At 40.0% G+C, this 20,471-nt stretch overlaps 1 protein-coding gene across 1 annotated transcript; it reads left to right on the top strand.

Moving 5' to 3' along the window:
- The first annotated feature begins 1,155 nt into the window (after nt 1-1,155).
- On the top strand, nt 1,156-12,662 carry LOC101776553 (insulin-degrading enzyme-like 1, peroxisomal). The gene is made up of 26 exons (XM_004958024.4): nt 1,156-1,501; nt 1,598-1,673; nt 2,127-2,194; nt 3,030-3,121; nt 3,203-3,276; nt 3,367-3,410; nt 3,519-3,570; nt 4,100-4,222; nt 4,317-4,429; nt 4,512-4,674; nt 5,279-5,371; nt 5,456-5,541; nt 6,115-6,201; nt 6,599-6,702; nt 6,829-6,931; nt 7,008-7,103; nt 7,176-7,365; nt 7,993-8,054; nt 8,759-8,863; nt 9,750-9,951; nt 10,111-10,319; nt 10,684-10,808; nt 10,916-10,967; nt 11,097-11,183; nt 12,061-12,183; nt 12,248-12,662. Exons 1-26 carry the CDS (start codon nt 1,322-1,324, stop codon nt 12,497-12,499), a joined length of 2,961 nt encoding a protein of 986 aa, XP_004958081.1. The 5' UTR covers nt 1,156-1,321; the 3' UTR covers nt 12,500-12,662.
- Nucleotides 12,663-20,471: the final 7,809 nt, after the last annotated feature.

The following is a 20,471-nucleotide window of genomic DNA, read 5'->3' as shown; positions in this document are numbered from 1 at the left end:
TTTTGTGAGTGATAAAGGACGAAAAAAAACAATTGCCAGAAGGTCCATTATAAAATAAGTCTCAAGTCAAGATCCGGAGTTCCACACTGAAGCTGTCAGACTATAATCGACTGATTCTAGAATCTAGATCCTGCAACTCGATTGGTTAAGGGCGAAAAAAACTCAGACGCTCCTCTTAAAAGAAAATTTTCAGATGCTATAAGTCCTTGATAAAAAGGAAAAATCCCAAATCAAGCTCTGGAGTTCCACATCAAGCTGTCAGACTATAGTCGACTGGTTCTAAAGGGATGTTTGTTCTAAAAGGGTGTTTGGTACTGAAACTAAAGGGTAGCTCATGTCACATCAAAAGGCTAATTAGAACAACTAAATATGAGTTAATTATAAAACTAATTACACAGATGGAGGCTAAACGGCGAGACGAATCTATTAAGCCTAATTAGGTTTAATAGATCCGTCTCGCCGTTTAACCTCCATCTATACAATGAATTTTGTAAATATTTTATTCCCAAGTCAAGCTCTGGAGTTCCACATCGAAGCTGTCACACTATAGTCGACTGGTTCATCCTGCACGGTGATTGCAGCGTGAGATGAAGGTCCCATTTAGTTACATTTGCTTATTTTTAGTACCCATTATATCGAATGTTTAGATACTAATTAGAAGTACTAAATGTAGACTATTTACAAAACCCATTACATAAGTGAAGGCTAAACGGCGAGGCGAATCTATTAAGCCTAATTAGTCCACGATTTGACAATGTGTTGCTACAGTAAACATTTGCTAATGATGGATTAATTGGCTTAATAGATTCGTCTCGCCATTTAGCCTCCATCTATGTAATGGATTTTGTAAATAGTCTACGTTTAATACTCCTAATTAGTATCTAAACATTCGATGTGACACGTACTTAAAATAAGGGAACCAAACGCCCCGAAGCCAACCTGCTTAAAACAAATCTGTTTGCTTGACTTGAAGAAGTCGAAAAAGCACAATGAATTCTGTTTGTCTTGCGTTGACCGACCTCAACGTGTGGGCCGGTGCCACCTCCCCGACTGGCTCATCCAAATCGGCCCGGCCCAGTCCAGCCCGTTTCCCACTCCTAGAGCCGTGAAGCGACCGGCCACGGCCAGCCAACCAGACCCGCGCGGCCGCGCCGCTCAGGTCGTCGTCAGCCCCCTCACTTCTTCCCCTCAAAATCCAACAGCGGCGAGCCAAGCCAAGCCAAACCCAACCCGGCTGCTCTGCTGCCAAGTGCCAACTTCCTCTCCAAGCCTCGCGCTCGCGTACTCTCACCGGTGAGCCGGCGGCGGCTAGGACGCCGCGATGGATTCGAGGCCCCGTGAGACTGACGCCCCCGGCGACCCGGCCAACGGCGCCGCCCCTCCGCCGCCGACGGGGGACGTCGAGATCACCAAGCCCCGCAACGACAAGCGCGGGTACCGCCGCGTGGTGCTCCCCAACGCGCTCGAGTGCCTGCTCATCAGCGACCCCGAAACCGACAAGGTACGCTGCTTCGATCGGGCAAGGATGGACTCAGCTGGGTTTGGCGACGGGTTTTGAATTTCGATTCGAGGTTGTGAATTGCGATTTATTTTGCAGGCGGCGGCGTCGATGAATGTTTCTGTGGGCTACTTCTGCGATCCCGATGGTCTGGAGGGGCTCGCGCACTTCCTCGGTCAGTTCTCTGTTTCGGCTTGCTGCATCTGAACTCGCTTAGTGTACTGCAGCTGAAGTTATTTTGCTTCAGCTTGATCCTGATTTTTGTTTCTAGCTTTTCCTGTGGTTGGTCCTGAATTCCTTCAACGTGAGAAATACATCTCTGGATACTTTAGGTCCTTTCTGCGTTTTCTCTGTACTTCGTAGCTTGTTAGAAGCAGTCTTTAGGTTCTGTTACGGTGCATTTTGCTTGCTTGAGCACATTGTGCATTTGGCTGTTTAATGGATCGTACTTGTGCATCCTGTAAGCATACACAGAAATAAAGAAGGTTATAGTATCAACGTTGGATATTTTTCTTGCAGCATTTTAATTGTTTTTTGTCACAGCATTTTAGTAACAACTTGATGAAATTGCATAATATGTAGGTTGTGTATTTTTCCCCTTACACTGTGCTTGTTTCCAATTTTACAGAGCATATGCTTTTCTATGCTAGTGAAAAATATCCAGTAGAAGATAGTTACTCAAAGTACATTGCAGAGGTATGCCTTATTTTGCCAGGTTGAAAATTTTCTTTTTCTTGTTTACATCACTAACTGTTAGAGCCCTGTAAAGGGGATGCAGCATGTTCTGTTGTAACTTGTTATTGGATTGAGCTTGCATTTACAAAGAGCTCCTGAGGTCTGTTGGTTCGTGGATGCATTTCCTCAAGGCGCTAGTAGTGATTGAATTCTTTCTTTATAAGTTTTTTTGACACAGTGCCACAGTGGAAGTGCTTTAGAAAATGACGGGCAGAAGCTGAACTCTAGAATAGTGCAAGTGTGCAACCATCAAGGAATATTTAAATGTAGTTTCTCTGAGCCTTACATAAAGGCTAAAGAAGAGAAGAAAAAAGTGCAAATGAAACAAGTAGGTATGAACAGAACTTGTGATCAAAATTACCACTTAATCTTTGTTTTATCTCTTGGCAAGGAACATACACCACAGTTAAGTAGTATTTATCTTTTAAGAGGACATTTGTTCATCATCAGGAAATCAGGGTATATAGTTTAGATTAAATCTGCTGCTGCAGAACAAGTTTCTGTCCATATTTAATTAATATGCGCCAAGCTGAAATTGAGATCCTGAAACCATCTAAAGCTTCTGTCTGGACTCCCCAAAAATCTATGGGAGACTGCTGAATATAACTGAGCCTGTGATATTACTTGCTTGTTGATTCAGCTAACTGAAAGATACAGTAAGGTATGAACTCTCAAAAAGTTGATGAGAGATGAGGAGTACTATGCTATACTCATGATTTGCTTACAGATTTCATACGCTAAATTTATGACACAAAGTGTTGCTTATGGTATATGGAAAATGGGTGTTTTCTTGTAGCATGGTGGTTCAACCAATGCCTTCACATCTTCCGAACACACAAACTTTTATTTTGATGTGAACAGTGATAGCCTGCATGATGCTTTAGATAGGTACCTTCTGTTGCCTTCTATATTTTTACCTTCATTTTTCTTGTGCGAAATTTGACTTGTGCTTCTGTCATCCAATCTTAGGTTTGCACAATTTTTTATCAAGCCATTGATGTCTCCAGATGCCACCCTTAGGGAAATAAAAGCTGTTGACTCTGGTAAGTGCTACCTTTTCTCTTTTCTGGGGTTATTGCCAGAATCACCTTTTGAAATTCTAATTTATATTTTCCTGTTTTCTGCACTTTTAGAAAATCAGAAAAACCTTTTATCAGATCCTTGGCGAATGAGTCAGGTACTTGCATTTTCCAAGCTCTTGTTAAATAAACAGCTATGTCACACCAATATGATTTTATTGTTATTTGTGTTTGATTATCAACAATTTGCCCTTTCTTGTTTTCAGCTTCAGAAGCATCTTTGCGCAGATAATCACCCTTATCATAAGTTCAGCACTGGTTGGCATCTGAACAATGTTTTCTTTCCTTTTCCTTTCGATCTTACATGCCATTAATGTGATTGAGGATAAACTGCTCTCTTGCTACCGTTTACATATCTTTGAAAAATATGTCTCTTCACTTTTGCACTTGTGAGCATTGCATGACCCGTTGATTTCAGGTTTTTGCTTGTGTGCTAAATCTTGAAATGCTACAACAAATGCTCCCAGTAGATGTGCATTTCTTGCTGTTGATATCAAAATCAATGGAGTTCACAATATAATAAAGATCTTGTATTTTGAGAATAACTGAATGACTAACTTTGCTTTACATGGACAATAGTTACCCTCTATTTTTAGTATATTTCGTGCTACCTGTAAGTCAATTACAAAATGGTGTGGTGTGCACCTCCTGCAACCATCTTAGCTGTTTTCTCTTTGCTTCAAAACTGAGAAAGTTTTAATGTAATGGGGGTACGATATGATTTGCTGCTTTCTGGAAATATTGGACAATTATTTTGAACTGATTTTCAGAATCCTTATCGATTTAGGAAATTGGGATACTCTTGAAGTTAAAGCAAAGGAGAAAGGATTGGACACAAGGCATGAGCTTATTAAATTCTATGATGCACACTACTCAGCCAACTTGATGCAACTTGTTGTGTATGGAAAAGGTCTTCCATCGAACTGTTCTGTATTTCCTTACAGGTTATATGCATCTAAAGACCTTTCCGGTTCTTTTCCTTCTCACCACTTTTGTATTTGCAGATAGTCTTGATAATTTGCAGAACCTTGTTGAAAATAAGTTCTGTGACATTAGAGATGTTGGGAGGAAACCATTTTCTTTTCCTGGTCATCCATGTACAAGTGAACATCTCCAGGTTTACTATTTACAGAATATGAGTTTACAAGTCAGACTTGCAGATGCTTGTGCACTTGTTTATGTGAGTTATCCACTTGCAGATTCTTGTCAAAGCAGTTCCCATAAAACAAGGTCACACTTTGAGAATCCTGTGGCCAATCACTCCCAATGTTCGGCGTTACAAAGAAGGCCCTTGCAAGTATATTAGCCATTTAATTGGCCATGAAGGAGAAGGGTCTCTTTTTTACATACTGAAAAAGTTAGGTAAGTTATGTGTCGGTGTTCTTTTCTTTTCTTTTCTTTTTTACAATCTATGAACCTTTACAGCATGCCGTCAGAAGGGGGAACCATGTTTTGGGGTCCTATATCTTAGTACTACCATGCTCATTTCCCTATTTTTATATATCATCGTACATGATAATTCTAATTACATTTATCTCAGTATGCATATATATGAATAAGTGGGCTTTACATACTAAACTATTAAATGTATAAATATAAGTACCTATGCGACATCTCTTTTTAAAACCTTTGTGCTGCTGCCATTTTAGCTAGGAATCACTTGAGACTGAGTAACCATGATGGCTTAGACCTTCAGGGTAAATACTGAAAGGAACTGACTTACAAAACATGAGTGAAAAGAGAACAGCTCCCTAAGAGTAAAGAAAAGGAACCACAGTGTTCTGTATCAATTTTGTACAATTTCTTTCGTCATGTTTTTTTTGCCTTTATGCCGTTGCGGTTTCCTCCTTTTTCATTTATAACACTTGTTTGGTGACATGTTCATTCCTAACCTAGTAGAAAACTCTATTTTTATCCTCTTTAGTTGGTGGTCATGATTAATTTCTAATTCTGCTCAATTATTCAGGATGGGCTATAAGTTTGGAAGCTGGCGAAGGGGATTGGAGTTATGATTTTTCTTTCTTCTCTGTTGTTATACAGCTCACAGATGAAGGGCAGGGTTAGTTCTAATTTCTGAATGGCTATTTCGATATCGAAGTTTTGAATTGTAAGTGAAAATCACATATCTGATTACTGGTGATAGAGCACATGGAGGATACTGTTGGACTATTGTTCAGATATATAACACTTCTGCAGACATCTGGGACTCCAAAGTGGATCTTCGATGAGGTAAAATTTAGTCTGGAATATGTGTTTTTTAATAATAAAAGGAATAAGTACATCACCTCATTTTTTCTTGCTAGCTTTGCACATGCATGTCAGAGATTATTTCAGTTCCCTGAATATTTGCCTATTTTGGAATTTAATTGATCATTTACCCCTATCCGGTTAATACCAGCCTACCACTGAAATATGAGAAAAGATGCATGTAAAATTTAAAAATCTTAAATTTTTTATGTGACACAACTATGCAACCATATTGCGATTTGCTCGATCCTTGTAGTTCTTTTTAGTATTCTGATTTTGGCATATACTTATAGCGTAATGATGTCCCTTTATCATCCAGTTTCACATGGATGCTGGCTGGAAACAGTCATTTTCTTTATCACCCGCACTTATGTAACTAAAATGAAATTGAAACGGCTTCTTTGACGCAAATAAAATGAAAGTCATACAAATGCATTGTTGAACTTGAACATTGAAAAGATCTCTCTCTCTCTCTCTCTCTCTACTTTGCTTTAGATTTTACATTTCCTTTTCCCTGTACTGATGGATGAATTCCTTTTTTGGTGGGACGTGAAGCTTCAAGCTATCTGTGAGACAGGATTCCACTACCGAGACAAGAGTCCTCCTATCAATTATGTTGTAAATATTTCTTCAAACATGCAGGTATTACAGTCATACCTTGGGCATTACGTGCATGCTTATCTCAAAATTTATTATCACTGCATTGATTGATTTCATCATTTTTTTAAAACTTGCATGGCATTGAAGTCCTAAATTTGTAAAAAACAATGTCTTATCGTACCTTGTTAATTTCCATGCTTGTGGTATATGTCTAGGTGTGTAGCAATTTTAGCATGTTGCATGTTGAGCCGTATGTAGGCATAGTCCCACGAAATATACAGATGTTGTACAATGGGGTTTAGAACTTTTCATTGAATACTTTGATATGGTAGTTCCATAGATTCATGTAATAAGTTATCCAAATGCTCATTTCTTTTTGATAACGGTAAATTATGTTGACAATTTAATGGAGCTCTTTTGTCTTTTTATCCTATTGCAGATTTTTCCACCAGAAGATTGGTTGATTGCATCATCTGTGCCATCAAAATTTTCACCAGATGCTATTCAGAATATTTTAAATGAATTGACTCCTGAGAATGTAAGGTAATTGTCAAGGCATTACACCAGAATGCTTAAATGAATTGACTCCTGAGAATTTATTTTCTGTGTTCCCATTTTCTTTTGCTTCCATTGTTTAAGTTTCTCTTTTCTACACATATTTCTGTTTAGAATATTCTGGGAATCGAAAAAGTTCGAAGGGCAAACCAACTTAACAGAGCCATGGTATGGTACATCGTATTCTGTTGAAGCTATCCCTTCATCCATTATACAGGTACACTTTTGAACATTACTTAATGTCCTGGAGTTAGAAACATATGTATGTCTTACATTTTAGAATTGTTTTACAGAGATGGATAGAGAAAGCCCCTGAGGAAGATTTACATCTGCCAAAACATAACATCTTCATTCCAAGTGATCTTTCATTAAAAAGTGTAGAGGAAAAGGTAATATTTTGAAAGGCTTGCCTGATTCACTTTATTTGGTGTACTTATGCTCTTTCTCTCTGGCACATCCAGATAAGTTTTCCTTCCATGCTGAGGAAGACACCATTCTCCAGATTGTGGTTCAAGCCCGATACAATGTTTTTCACACCCAAAGCTTATATCAAGATGGATTTTCACTGTCCACTGTCCCAAAGCTTGCCCGAGTCAGCAGTTCTTACTGATGTATTCACAAGGTTGCTAATGGATTATTTGAATGACTATGGTATGTAGCATTCCCTGAGATTCTGTTTTTATTCTTCTTGCAACCAAGGCTGATCAATTTGTTTAAGTGCATTCTTTCACTTGTTTCTCTATGATTTGACATGGATAGAGTTTATGATGGATGCATATATTAGATACTAGAAATGGGATTTGTGGAATCTTTTTCTTATCGGATTGTGTTTGTGTCTGTGTACATAACAATAATTAATATTGCATATATATTACTCCCTCTGTTCCAAAATGTAGGTCGTTTTGACTTTTCTAGATACATAGAATTTGTTACGTATCTAGACATAATTCTATACTTAGGTGCATAGCAAAATCTATTTATCTACAAAAGCTAAAACGACCTACATTTTGGAACGGAGGGAGTAGCATACTCTGGTATCAAGCTACCAGTATTATGTGTAATACAACCAGTTAAAGTAATAAGGAAATAGCACAATATGGAATGTCTGTGAAATACTATTTTGTGTTTTACATCCCTCAGGCCTAAACTTTGTGAGAGACATGCAATCATGAGTCAAAGATTGTATCACGGAAGTCCACAACTGTTCTTTATGTTAGCTTATTCGAGATTTTCACCATATCTTCTATAACGACCCACCGATTTTGCGTTTACTTTCAGCTTATGACGCTCAAGTTGCTGGCCTTTATTACGTTGTTAAGCCAAATGATACCGGTTTTCAGGTTTGTTTTACATTTCATTTTTGAGTAATCGACTGCCTTTTTCATCATTACTACTCCGGATTTGAATAACGATGGATTATTATTACTGTTCCAGTGAAAAGTTTGTTTAATTGCCCAAGTAGTTCTTAAGCATATACTACATCCAGTCACTTTTATTTGACATTTCGGACAGGGATTTTGACTTGCATGTCTTAAACATCAACTAAAACTGATTGGAGGACTACTTTTTTTTAAAAAAAATCTAATGGTCCTATAATCTTGTTATTAGTAAATTGAAGTACTGTAAAAATATAGTAGTTGGACTGCAATATCAAGACCTTGGATCCTCAATAACCTCGGATCTTAGTTGAGCTGAGCATTGACCTTAATGTACAACATGCATACTCGCAGTGTGACATTTTCATTACTCACAACTTATAACAACCCTTTCTATGATTTCTTTTACGTTTGCTGCTTTTACAATGTACAAATTACATTTTATTGGCTTGTAGTTCTAATTCCCCTTACAATGCTGATATGCTCATATAAAACTGCACAGTACTAAAGTGCCAGCCTGATGTTCCTTGATGATTGATGCTGTTTTCTACTAAATTCAGTGCATTACTACCCTATAGACAGAATTCGCAACTTGATGCAAAATGTAGGTCTTATACTATTATTGAAAACTAATTCCTTTATCATCTGATGTTGGTGCTGTCTTATAGGTAACTATGGTCGGCTACAATGACAAAATGAAAACCCTTTTGGAGACTGTTATTGGCAAGATTGCACAGTTTGAAGTTAAGGTTGACCGTTTTTCTGTGATAAAGGTAATTGACAATAGTTCCTTGCAAATTTTCATGTTGTTTGGTGTTTCTTTTGTTTACATGCCTAAAACTTCTAGGAGCCCTTAGAGTTGGGAGTGGGTACACATTCAAATATACAACAACATCAACGCATTCAAATATACAATTTGGAAAATCCAATTCGACCCTCAGAACTTTTATTCCTCAATGGCTCATTTTGATTTGCTAAAACACAATACAAGGATAAGCTATTCTGTCATGTTTTTCTAAATGGAAAATGTAGCTGGGAATGAATACACATGCAATAATGTAGCTGGGAATGAATACACGTGCAATAAGCTAAGTGTTTTTTTTTTGTATTTCTACTCTGTTCCACTGCCTCGGATGCCAAATACAGGTCTATTTATATTTGTACTAAGTCAAATTCTTTTTTAGTTTTGTCCATCAATATCTTAAAAATCATATAGATTAAAGAAAAGATTGAGGATACTAGATTCATCGTGAAAAATACTTCCATAATATATGATCCTTCATATTTAAAACAATGTTTTTTATCGATATTGCTAATCAAGGTGCCATATTGGAGGTTCAATCAATGTCCTAATGGACTTGTATTTAAGATTAATGGAAGTAGTACGTTTCCATGCAAAGCAAATAGATCTGAATAGCTATGTCAATCCAATGACACAAAATTATTCCACATCTGAATTGTGGAATTTATTTTCAAACTTTGCTGATAGTTTCTGTTACCCTAGGTGTTTAGAATATCAAATAGTGTGTCTGGTCATGCATACTGCTATTATTCTCTTGCAACCCACTCTGGCTTTTTTTCCCAGGTGATGCAATCACAAACTGGAACCGTCTTTCTATCCATTTCTTATGAACTAAGGCTTTCCCTTTTTTCCATCAGGAAGCTATGACAAAGGAGTATGAGAATTTCAAATTTCGGCAGCCATACCAGCAAGTCTTATATTATTGTTCGCTGATACTAGATGACCAAGCATGGCCATGGGATGAGGAATTTTCTGCGCTTTCTCACCTTGAAGCTAGTGATCTTGAGAAATTTTTGCCTCATTTGCTAGCAAAGACTTTCATCGAGTGTTATTTTGCAGGTTTATCCTATTCCGTTGACTTGAATTTTTTGATACTTGCTCAAAAGAAATTTAACTTGACAATCCTGCTCTTTTTTTTGTTTTTCTGGCTATTTGCTTTCTCTATTGAAAGGATGGTCCGCATCAACCCGTCTTATTAATTGCAAATATCAATTTCAGGTAACATTGAACCCAATGAAGCAAAAGGTGTCATCCAGCATGTTGAAGATGTCTTGTTCAATGCACCCATTAGCGTTTGCAAGCCATTATCCCCATCACAGCATCTTGCAAAGAGAATTGTAAAGCTTGAAAAGGGTTTGAGATACTATTATCCAGCAATGTGCTCAAATAACCAAGATGAAAATTCTGCTCTTCTGCACTATATTCAGGCACGCCTTTGATACTTGTTCCTCAGTGAAAATACCTTTAAGTAATGCCAATTGATTCTAAAAATGTGCTACTGACAGATTTTGTTGAATCTGCATATAGCAGCAGATTTAGGTGGTTAATTTAATGAGATATCACAGTGCTGCACCATGTTAACAGTGTGATGTAGTCGATGCTGTGCTCCTTTTTTATTTTGTGCGTGCATGCATTAATATCATTGCATCAGGACTCAAGATTTCCACCTGCCAGCATAAATTAGTTTATTTTGCAGTTTGAGCCTGGATCCCTGAACTTTGGCTCTTATTCCATATTTTAACCAGTATAGTACACAGTGTAATGCTATAACGGATATCTTCATCTGTGCAGACTCATCAGGATAATGTCAAGCAAAACGTTCTACTTCAGCTACTTGCTCTTGTTGGCAAGCAGCCAGCTTTCCATCAATTGCGATCAGTTGAGCAACTTGGCTACATAGCGCTGCTTAGGCAAAGGTGTGGTGGAACCTTTTCTTATATTTATGATTACGATAATTTATCTTCTAACTTTACTTTTTTGTGTTGCATTTGGAAATATAAAATGTGTACCTGTGTTTATCCAGAAATGATTCAGGTGTCCGTGGGTTGCAATTTATAATCCAGTCAACTGCGAAGGTAAGTTACTCATTTTATCCATTTCTGTCATCTTTTTAGTTTTTAAATCTTTCCTCTTCACAATTTTAGTACTTTTGTTCATGTGTAATTACTTGCCAACTCTAGTAAGTTTTGGTTCAACTTCAACAGGATCCTGCCAATCTGGATGCTAGAGTTGAAAATTTTCTTAAGATGTTTGAAGACATCCTTTACCAGATGTCTGATGCAGAATTCAAGGTTAGATGTGCTTCTCTTTCAACAGACTCACTGTTTGACCTAGCTCTTTTGCATACATGTTTCAATCCATAGTGATGATTCCTGTTGCCTGGTGATTACGGACGTTTCACAGCTATCAAATTGATGCTTAACCTATACATAAAGTGCTTAACTAGTAGTGAAAAATCACATGCTTGGTAATAAGAGTTGAAAACCCTATGCTGTCTGGCACAAGGTCTTATCTTTACTGACAAGGAACGATAAGTATTAAACCTGTCGCCTATTAATAGTTCCTTAGTTCTCAGTGAGAATGTGAAAGCAAGTTGCATTTCCAGCCATCAATACCTCTATTGATCGTGAAGGATATGGAACTCTTTCTTCACCTGTACCTTGTGATGAACAAGGGTAGGACGTATAAGTAATCTATCTTATTCCCAAAATGTTGACTGCATCTCATTGTTGGTGCAACTTTTGCTGTGCTACGGACTTCCTTTGATTGATTGATTGGCAATACGGCAGCTTGCTTCTGACATCATTTTGGTGTCTGCGTTTGACACTTAAGCTCCGAACGCTAGCATCTGGAGCACATATCCAGGCTCCCAGGGGAAATTTTAATGTTGGGTTGGATTCTGACTTCTAAAAGGATATTGTAAACACACAGACTATCATTTTTATTAGCACCGTTTGCTTCTTTTTTTTTTCCTAAAACAATGCATGGGAGCTGCATGTCATTATTTTAAAACTGGTAAAACCAGTCCCAAAACACCTGAAGGAGATGACGAAAGCAAAAATAAAAAATAAAAAATCCTCACCCACAACCTATTCTTCTCTTACAGCATTCAATGGCTTTTTGACATGGTTATGTACCTTATACGCATTGCTATTGCCTGTCCTGCAGAGTAATGTCAGCGCTCTTATTGATATGAAACTGGAGAAATACAAAAATCTACGCGAGGAATCAGCGTTCTTCTGGGGAGAGATTGCTGAAGGAACCCTCAAATTTGATAGAAAAGAAGCAGAGGTATATACTCTTTGATTTTGTCCTTGTGTGTTATTTGTGAACTAAGAGAGTTTTATGATTGTAGGTTGCTGCACTGAGGGAGCTCAAGAAGGAAGAGTTGATAGACTTCTTCAATGACCATGTGAAAGTCAATGCACCACAGAAGAAGGTACTTAGCATACAAGTGTACGGTGGTCTCCATACTGCAGAGTACCAAACGATAGTGCAAAATGCTCCACCACCACAGTCGTGTGAGATAACTGATATATACAGCTTCAAGAGGTCAAGGCCTTTGTATGGGTCGTTCAGGGGAGGTGTTGGTCAGATGAAGTTATAGGTCAACCTTTTGTTTTGCAAAAATCTAAAATATAATATTTGTATAACACTATAGCTGCTTTGTTCTTAGAAGAATGTTTTTCACTTGGACTAGGTTGGATGGCATGTATTTTGACCGTTTATTTGATTAAGGACACCTGACTAATTATGCCTCACTCTGCTAAGATTTTGTGTGTTTTCGCACCGACAGGTAAAGCTATATTTTTTTTGAAATTTCTGGTCAGCCTAAGTTAATATGCCTTATATAAAAAAAATCTTGCGTTAGCCAAATTGTGACCGCTTGGATTATTAGCGACGGCTTATCAGGTACAATTGCAGCAATTGATTTGTCCAAGGAAACCATGTCTTTCAACCGTGTGGATCTATATTAAGTTTGATTAAGAGGGAGAGTTTGTATTTTGTACCATAACAGATTTGAGTAGTAGCACGATTTTCTGTCGATGACCAGCAAGCAGTTATTGCAGTTACCAACTTGAGCAGATTTGAATGTCAACTGCTCGAGTTACTGAATGCTGGGGGAGAAAAACGTAGTAAACCCCATATGCTGTAGTGGGGCTCTGGGAGTGATGTTAGCAAAGTCACGGGTAGGGGTAGGGGTAGGGTCTATGTTACGCAGCAGCAATCTTTGAAGTGGTTTATCATTGTGATCTAGGCTTGAAATGGCAAAACATAGAAGCATTTTACGCCTGTGGAGCCTTTCCAGCATCACCCTTCTAATTCTGATTAAGAATTTCACATCGTTAGTGGGTGCTGCCTTACAGCGGTTTCGTTTTGTTCACATCTGGCTGGGAGTGTGACGAAAGTGATTTCAACCGACAGAACTAAAAAAAAAATCATTTGCATTTGATGCAAGGTTCACCAAAACCACATGAAATTCCAAAGAAAATGCCTGTCATGGGAAACGCCATTGTGTCAGATATAGAAACGTTAGCATGAAAGCATGGAGCGGAAGGTCAATGTAGCTTCCGTGTCTAGCACTTTGCTGTCCATTATTTTGAACAGGACAAAAGTGATTTCAACTGACAGAACTACTCCGAGATGAAATAATTGTCGAGTGTGACGAAATCAGAACAATACGACTGGACATTCTAAGTTGTATGACGAAATCAGAATTTGGAGCTGTCTCACTTTGCATGTTGACAGATTTGAACAAAGGTGCAAGCGCGACGAAACAGCCGTGAGGCAGCAGCCACCAACGATGTGAAATTCTTAATCAGAATCAGAAGGGTGATGCTGGAAAAGCTCGACAGGGGCATCTCTTTCAGAGTCCTCAAATTGTAAAATGCTTCTGCGTCTTGCCATTTCAAGCCTAGATGACAATGATAAACCACTTTGGTACAAACTTTTTTCCCAGGATACTATCGCCACTCCTTACAAGATGTTTCCGCCTACACGATGAAAATGCTTCACACATATAAACTTTCTCCCTCTCTTGCTTACAGGGAAAAATTCAAAAAAAAATCTTTAAATTAACATGCTAACACCCCATGTTACCCACTACTACACCATAAAGGAGGTTTACTACCCTTTTTCTCAACCTGTAGTAACATGAGCAGTTTGAGATTCAATGGTGACTGCAATAATCCTCGAAAGAAAATCATGACTACGTGTGTATAGTGTAACGCAGACTCGTCTTGTCGGAGGACATGCCATCACAACATATACATCTCAATGGTTATTACTATATGCAGATATGCACAGCTGACAGCAAGATGAGGATGCCATTCCATTTATCCATGCTAAAGTGATACAACAAAATCAAGCACAACATTGTATTACTCCCTCTATTTCAAATTGTAGATCGTTTTGGCTTTTCTAGAGTACAGTTTTTGCTATGCATGTATATCTCAGTTTCAAAAAAGATATAGTGTATATCTAGATGCATAATAATACTTACATCATAAGCTACACTTTGTAATCATTTATGACTGATTTATCTTCTCTGAATAGGATGAAGCCATACCTCTTTCCATTATCTAAAGAAAAATCTAAAAGTAACAAAAGTATGAGAAATTGTATCTATGCTTTTGACAGACAATCTTCCGGGTATAGTTGCCTATTTTACTGTTTGAACTGACTCTTACATATATAACTTGAGAATAATCTGAATTAAACCACATTAGTACACTGCCCTAACTTAAACTCCAACATCCTGACTTGAAATCCTAGCAGGGTACGATTCTAACACAAGACTTGTAATCTCCATATTTATTTTTGAATTCGAGCCAGATAGCTGAATATGCAGAAAGAATATAACTCATGTTCTGTTCTTATATCAGTTAAGGAGACTGCTGGTCTCTTCAGATCAGCGACATATATGTTCGGATTAATTCTAGTTGGATAATCTTCTCGAACAACAAACAACGTATTCTTTTCTAACCCAACACCATTAAGTAGCTAGACTTCGGTATTTTGAGTTATGATCAGATATGTTGTTCGAAGCTGAAACCATATGTTATATTCTAATAAAAAAATTATATGTACGTTTATCAGAAAGTTCTGATTATTGAGGCCTGCACCTGAATCCTAAGGAATGGATAGTCCTAAATTAGATCAAAAAATGGGCACCAGTCATCTAAGCTAATATGAGGTTCTATGCAAGACAGAAAGAAAAATGATGACACATAGGTAAGGTGACTAAAGCATTTCATCATTATCCCTAACTCAAGAACAAGATGAAGAGTGCCACTCTGTGATACATAATAACCAAAGTTCAAGCACGTCACGTCACGACAGTGAAGTGGCACTCTATTAGATCAATGTTCACGCATGGCCTCTAAATTTTTTTAATATGTGAAGCACGTTTTTCATTAAGTAGAAGAGAATTACGACAAAGCAACTTCAGGAGAGACACCAAAACGTAGAATTACAAGAACCACTAAAACGACCAGCAACAGAAACGCAACACAACAAAAGAAAAAAGGAATCCCCAGCACCACCACCACACTAAACACGACCTAAAACGACTAAAACCTGCAAGAGAAAAGGTCACCATGAACACACGCATTGCCTAACAACCCGGAGCCAACGGAGGTAGAGCGAGAATGTCATGCAAGACGATGCCTCAAGGGGGGAGCGACACCAATGCCGCTATTATCCGTCTATCCACGGAGGAGAGACCAAATCTTTACCTGACAAAACCAAATGGATTTGGCGGCTGCGACAACATCCCCAGCAAGATGAGCTATGTTAAGGAACGCAACCATTGTCGACATCGGCAACTGCTAGGCAAAACTTTTGCTAAGGCCTAAAACCAACTCTCGCAGCCACCCTCCAAGCCTGGATGAGAGCCAAATCGATGGAATGGCAGCAACCAATCTACGGCAACAATGATGGGGAACATCCACTTGCCAGCGACCGCCGTCATGATGACCCACAGATGACCAGTAGCGACCGCAACAACCAAAAGACGACCGCATGGCCTCCAACTCTCCGAGCCCTCAACGTCAATGCTGGTGCCGGCTCATCCTCAGGCGGCGAGGCTTTGCGCTTGCCTCCATGGGCACACTCCTAAGTGCACACGCAACGTCCAGGGTGCGGCCAGCCGTTACAATAGCCGCCGGTGTAGCCCTCGTTTGTGCAACCTTTGATGCAGAGCGGCTCATCGCACACCCAAGAGAACTGCTTGACTTTTTCACACAGCTCAGCCCTAGTACCTGCTCACAATCAAATGAACCAACCAATCGATATTGAGTTGTGTTGATACTTAATACCCAATTGACACAAATATTGCTATTTGCATCAGCTAAAGCCAAGTGATGATCAGACGATTCATTTTGTTTCATGTTGTGTGGAGTTTGGATGAACACTCGATCACCCACCCAAGGTCAGGAGGAGCAGGACCAAGGCAGTCATCGCTGGGATCTTGCCCTTCTCCTTCATGGCGCTGAACTTGGGTGAAGAGATAGGGAAGAGCACAAGTGCCTATTTGTACAACCCGCGGACTCCATGATTGCACCACCGGGTATCTGAAAATGGATGTGCATATCCTGGTCGTGGATACTATCAGCAAGTTATCAATTAGAGCAAAAATTATTAATGTGCTTACAGACAGAGCATTTGATCACCACCTTGCATCTTGGATGTGCATATCCTGAACCCAGATGCTCGCAAGTTAGAGGAAAATATATTAAATGGATGTGCATATCATGGTCATGGATACTATCAGCAAGTTTATATTAGAGAAAAATTTATTAATGAGCTTATAGATGGAGCTTCATCGCCAACTTGCATCTTGGATATGCATATCCTGAATCTAGATAGATGCTCACAAGTTAGTAGAGAATATATATCGGTGTGCTTTAGTGCTTATACATATATAACACATACGAGCTTTTTACAGTAGTACTTGTTAGTACTTTTGCCCGTGATTTTTATCCTGTCTTATCTGAAAAAATAATTTTAAAAATATTAAATTTAAAGACTATTTTTAGTACTTGATCCCATTAATTTGGTAGTTCCTGGTATTTCTTTTTAGGTACTTCAAGGTGTTATTTCATTTGTTTCCATCGTTAGATTTTTTGGGATTGATGACTCTCATGTTTTCCGGCCGTTCTAAAATTTCTCTATACTGTTGTGCTACGTATGACCGTCGAAAGTTTTTGGGCATTTTGTTGTATCACTTTAGCAGGGGTAAATGAACGGCATTGATCATCGTCTTACTGTCAGCTGTGCATATCTGTATACAGTAATAACCGTTGATAAATATGTGTTCTCGAAACAATATTGTTCACTGCTACCTGGAAGTTTCTGACAATCTCGTAATACACTGCCACTGCCATATTCAGTATTGTATGAATCAGTGATCATCTCAATATTACTTGTGCGTGAATTTCGTTCGCCCACAAAAATCGATAAATCTTGGAGCAAAACCAGGGACACTACAGGTTTGATATGAGCAAAACGATGAATTCATTCATTTAACTGCGAAGTAACAAAACCATTTTCAATTCTTTTATCATTATTGTCACCAACTCAGAACTCGAGTTCGCACGCGAGAGTTACCCCTGTGATACGTATACATAACTAGAGATCCGGCGACCGGAGTCTAGCAGTTCCTAATGCAGGGCTTCAAGCTCTCCGAGCCCTCGCTGTCAAAGCTGGCGAGGCGCCGGCGGCACTGGGACTCCCCCGCCACCGCCCCCAACCCCACCCCCGCCCCCGCCCCCACCCCCGCCTCCGCCTCCGCCTCCGCCGTCGCAGTCAAAAGTGCACATGCAATGCTTCAATGCCGGAATTCCTTTACAGTATCCGCCGGTTCTGCCCTCCGAGACGCAGTGGGCGGCGCAACTCATATTCCACCAGCACGGCCCTACAAAGGTCTGGCTTCTCAAGCTGCACAGCGTGGCCTCCGCACCTTCATGCACTGTAAAATCCATCAACCGTTAAACAACCAACCAATAATATAGCAAGGCCGTCAGTTTTGAAGGATAACAATCCTTGATGCACAGCTTTTTACATGGATCGGATGAAGTCACTCACCAGAGGCCAGGAGGAGCAAGCACAAGGCAGTTGTCGCTACGATCTTCCCGTTCATAGTTGAACTGGAAGCTGATTTGGTTGAGGAGGAAGGGAAGAGCGCAAGTGTCTATTTATACTGTTCCGAGTGCGTTCATTATTACCATGCTTCTGAAAAAAGGATACGCATATCCTTGGTCTGGATACTCGCATATTAATTAATTATACAGATTTATTTATGACCATTACTGCATATCTTTTTTTAAGACTCATTACTGCACATCTTGGTACTATATAGCAGAGAGTGATCAAAACCGTACCTTGCAGCTCTCCGAGTACCTTACTGGCGGCTTGGCGCGCGGGTTCTGCGCAGATGTCCAATGCAACCCGAGGATTTCTGGTTTGCCATGACCATGATCTTCATAGAAGCCTTCAGTTGCGTACATCGTGATGGAATGCTTTCTTTCCCTTCATTCCGCTAGGACATGGTTGGCTATCACTGCCGCCACGTACGGCGTGTCTGCCTACTATTTCAGCAGCTGCCGTCCATTCACTCGGCTAGCTGCCGGCCTCACCGAAAGCCGGGCGAGTTAAATTCAGAAAGTAGAATGGCGCAGGAAATTTTAGAAAGGATTATTGGTTGCATCTAACATTATATCCAGATTGCAACAACACCTACCGCGCCAATCAATTCGCTCTAGAAAATAGAAGTGCTCCGGTGGATATTGTTAAAAAGATTTAGATAGATATACTTGAATTCAATTTATATCTCACGTTCTTCTTTAACCAATAGATGTTGTATCTTTTTTTCTTCTTCTAAAAGATAGAACGAGATATTGTATATGTTCAAACTAGTTCTAGAGACAGCTATCGTAATCGGCCTTTCAAAGATGTCCAAAGGCCAGGACCGTAGGATGCACATGCATGTGTTCATATATACGAGTGAGCATGCTGCATGTGTGAGAGTGTCTGTGTACATGTGTATTGTATTTTGGATGTTCAACTCTTTGTAAAATCTATCTGTAAATATCCCATATGGATCTTTTTTTAAAAAAAATATCCTGTACTGCATCCATCGTGACGTAGAGATGCCCCAATCTATGATATCTCTTTACAATATGTCTTCTTGAAACAGTATTATTCACTGCTACTTACCTTTTCTGAACATATCTTGATGTACAGTACCACTGCCATATTCGGTATTATATAATCAGCAGCCCTCTCAATGTTAGCTGTTCGTGAATTTCGTTCGTCGACAAAAAGCAACGACAAATCTCGGAGCAAAACTTGGGAGCAAAACAATGAATCATTGGGCTTTCAGGTAACAAGATCATTTTCTTTTGTTATTATTATCGTCAACTCAGAACTTGAGTTCGCATATACGAGTCGCCCTGTGATACTTGTACACAATCGGAGACCTGGCGGCCGAGTCTAGCAACTCCTCATGCAGAGCTTCCAGCTCTCCAAGCCCGCGGCACTGGTGGTGGTTGTACCATCCCGCCGCCACCGCCGCCGCCGCCGCCACCACCACCACCGCCACATTCAAAAGTGCACATGCAATACTTGAAAAACGGAATTCCTTTACAGTATCCGCCGGTTCTGCCCTCCGAGACACATTGGTTGGCGCAAGTCATGTTCCACCAGCACGGCCATTGAGCTCCCGTGCTTCGTATCTTGCACAGTGTGGCCTCCGCACCTTCATGCACAGTCATCGAATCCATCAACCGTTAAACAACCAATAATCAATCTCAAGGTAGTCAGTTTTGCATGCACAGGTTTTGCATGGATTATTGGACGATGAACTCACTCACCACAGGTCGTCAGGAGGAGCAAGCACAAGGCTGTTGTCGCTGCGACGATCGTCCCGTTCATGGTTGAACTGTGTTGGGTGAGGAGCAAGGGAAGAGTGCACGTGTCTATTTATGTTGTTCTGAGTATGTCCATTGCAGCCATGCGTCTGAAAAAAGATATGAATATTCTAGTTAGACAGATTTGTTTATGAGCAGTATGGTATATCTTGGTACCACGTAGAGGTAGCAGAAAAATGATATGCATGTTCTATTCATCTTTGTATACCTGTGCCCCCCCACCTCTCCGCCCGCCCACCTCCCTGCCGCCACCTCTCCGTCGCCCGCTCCGCTACCCGCCACGCCCTCCCTCCTTCCTCTTCCCCATCAGTCTCGCCGCCATTCCCCGCTGCTGCTCCCCAAATCCTCGGTTCCACCGCCTGCCCGAGCTCTCGATCCGACCTTCCGCATCATCGCGGTCACCTTGTGGACCTTGGTTGCTGGTTGCCTGGTGGGCACAGGTGTGCCCGTGGGTAGACTGTGCCCGCAAGCACAATTTCTTAACGGGCGGCGGGCGTGGACACGGGTACAAGGTTTGCCTTGCGGGCGTAGGTCTGCTCACGGGTAATGTGCCAGTGCTTCCCTCGCGCATCTCTGGCCTCGCACCTGGGACCCCTCGATTTAAAAACCGTTAAAAGGGTACTTTTCTATTGCCTCTTCCGTACGACA

This window comes from Setaria italica, chromosome II (assembly GCF_000263155.2).
Source record: "Setaria italica strain Yugu1 chromosome II, Setaria_italica_v2.0, whole genome shotgun sequence".
NCBI classification, from domain to species: domain Eukaryota; kingdom Viridiplantae; phylum Streptophyta; class Magnoliopsida; order Poales; family Poaceae; genus Setaria; species Setaria italica.
Note: the sequence above shows the minus strand (reverse complement) of the source record. Positions and strands in the feature narration are given on the sequence as shown.

Bases quoted from the DNA above. Each gene is read 5' to 3' on its own strand.
- LOC101776553 (XM_004958024.4), top strand. From the start codon at position 1,322: ATGGATTCGAGGCCCCGTGAGACTGACGCCCCCGGCGACCCGGCCAAC. The intron at 5,372-5,455 runs GTTAGTTCTAAT...TACTGGTGATAG, and splicing joins GCTCACAGATGAAGGGCAGG to AGCACATGGAGGATACTGTT. The intron at 7,104-7,175 runs GTAATATTTTGA...TGGCACATCCAG, and splicing joins TAAAAAGTGTAGAGGAAAAG to ATAAGTTTTCCTTCCATGCT.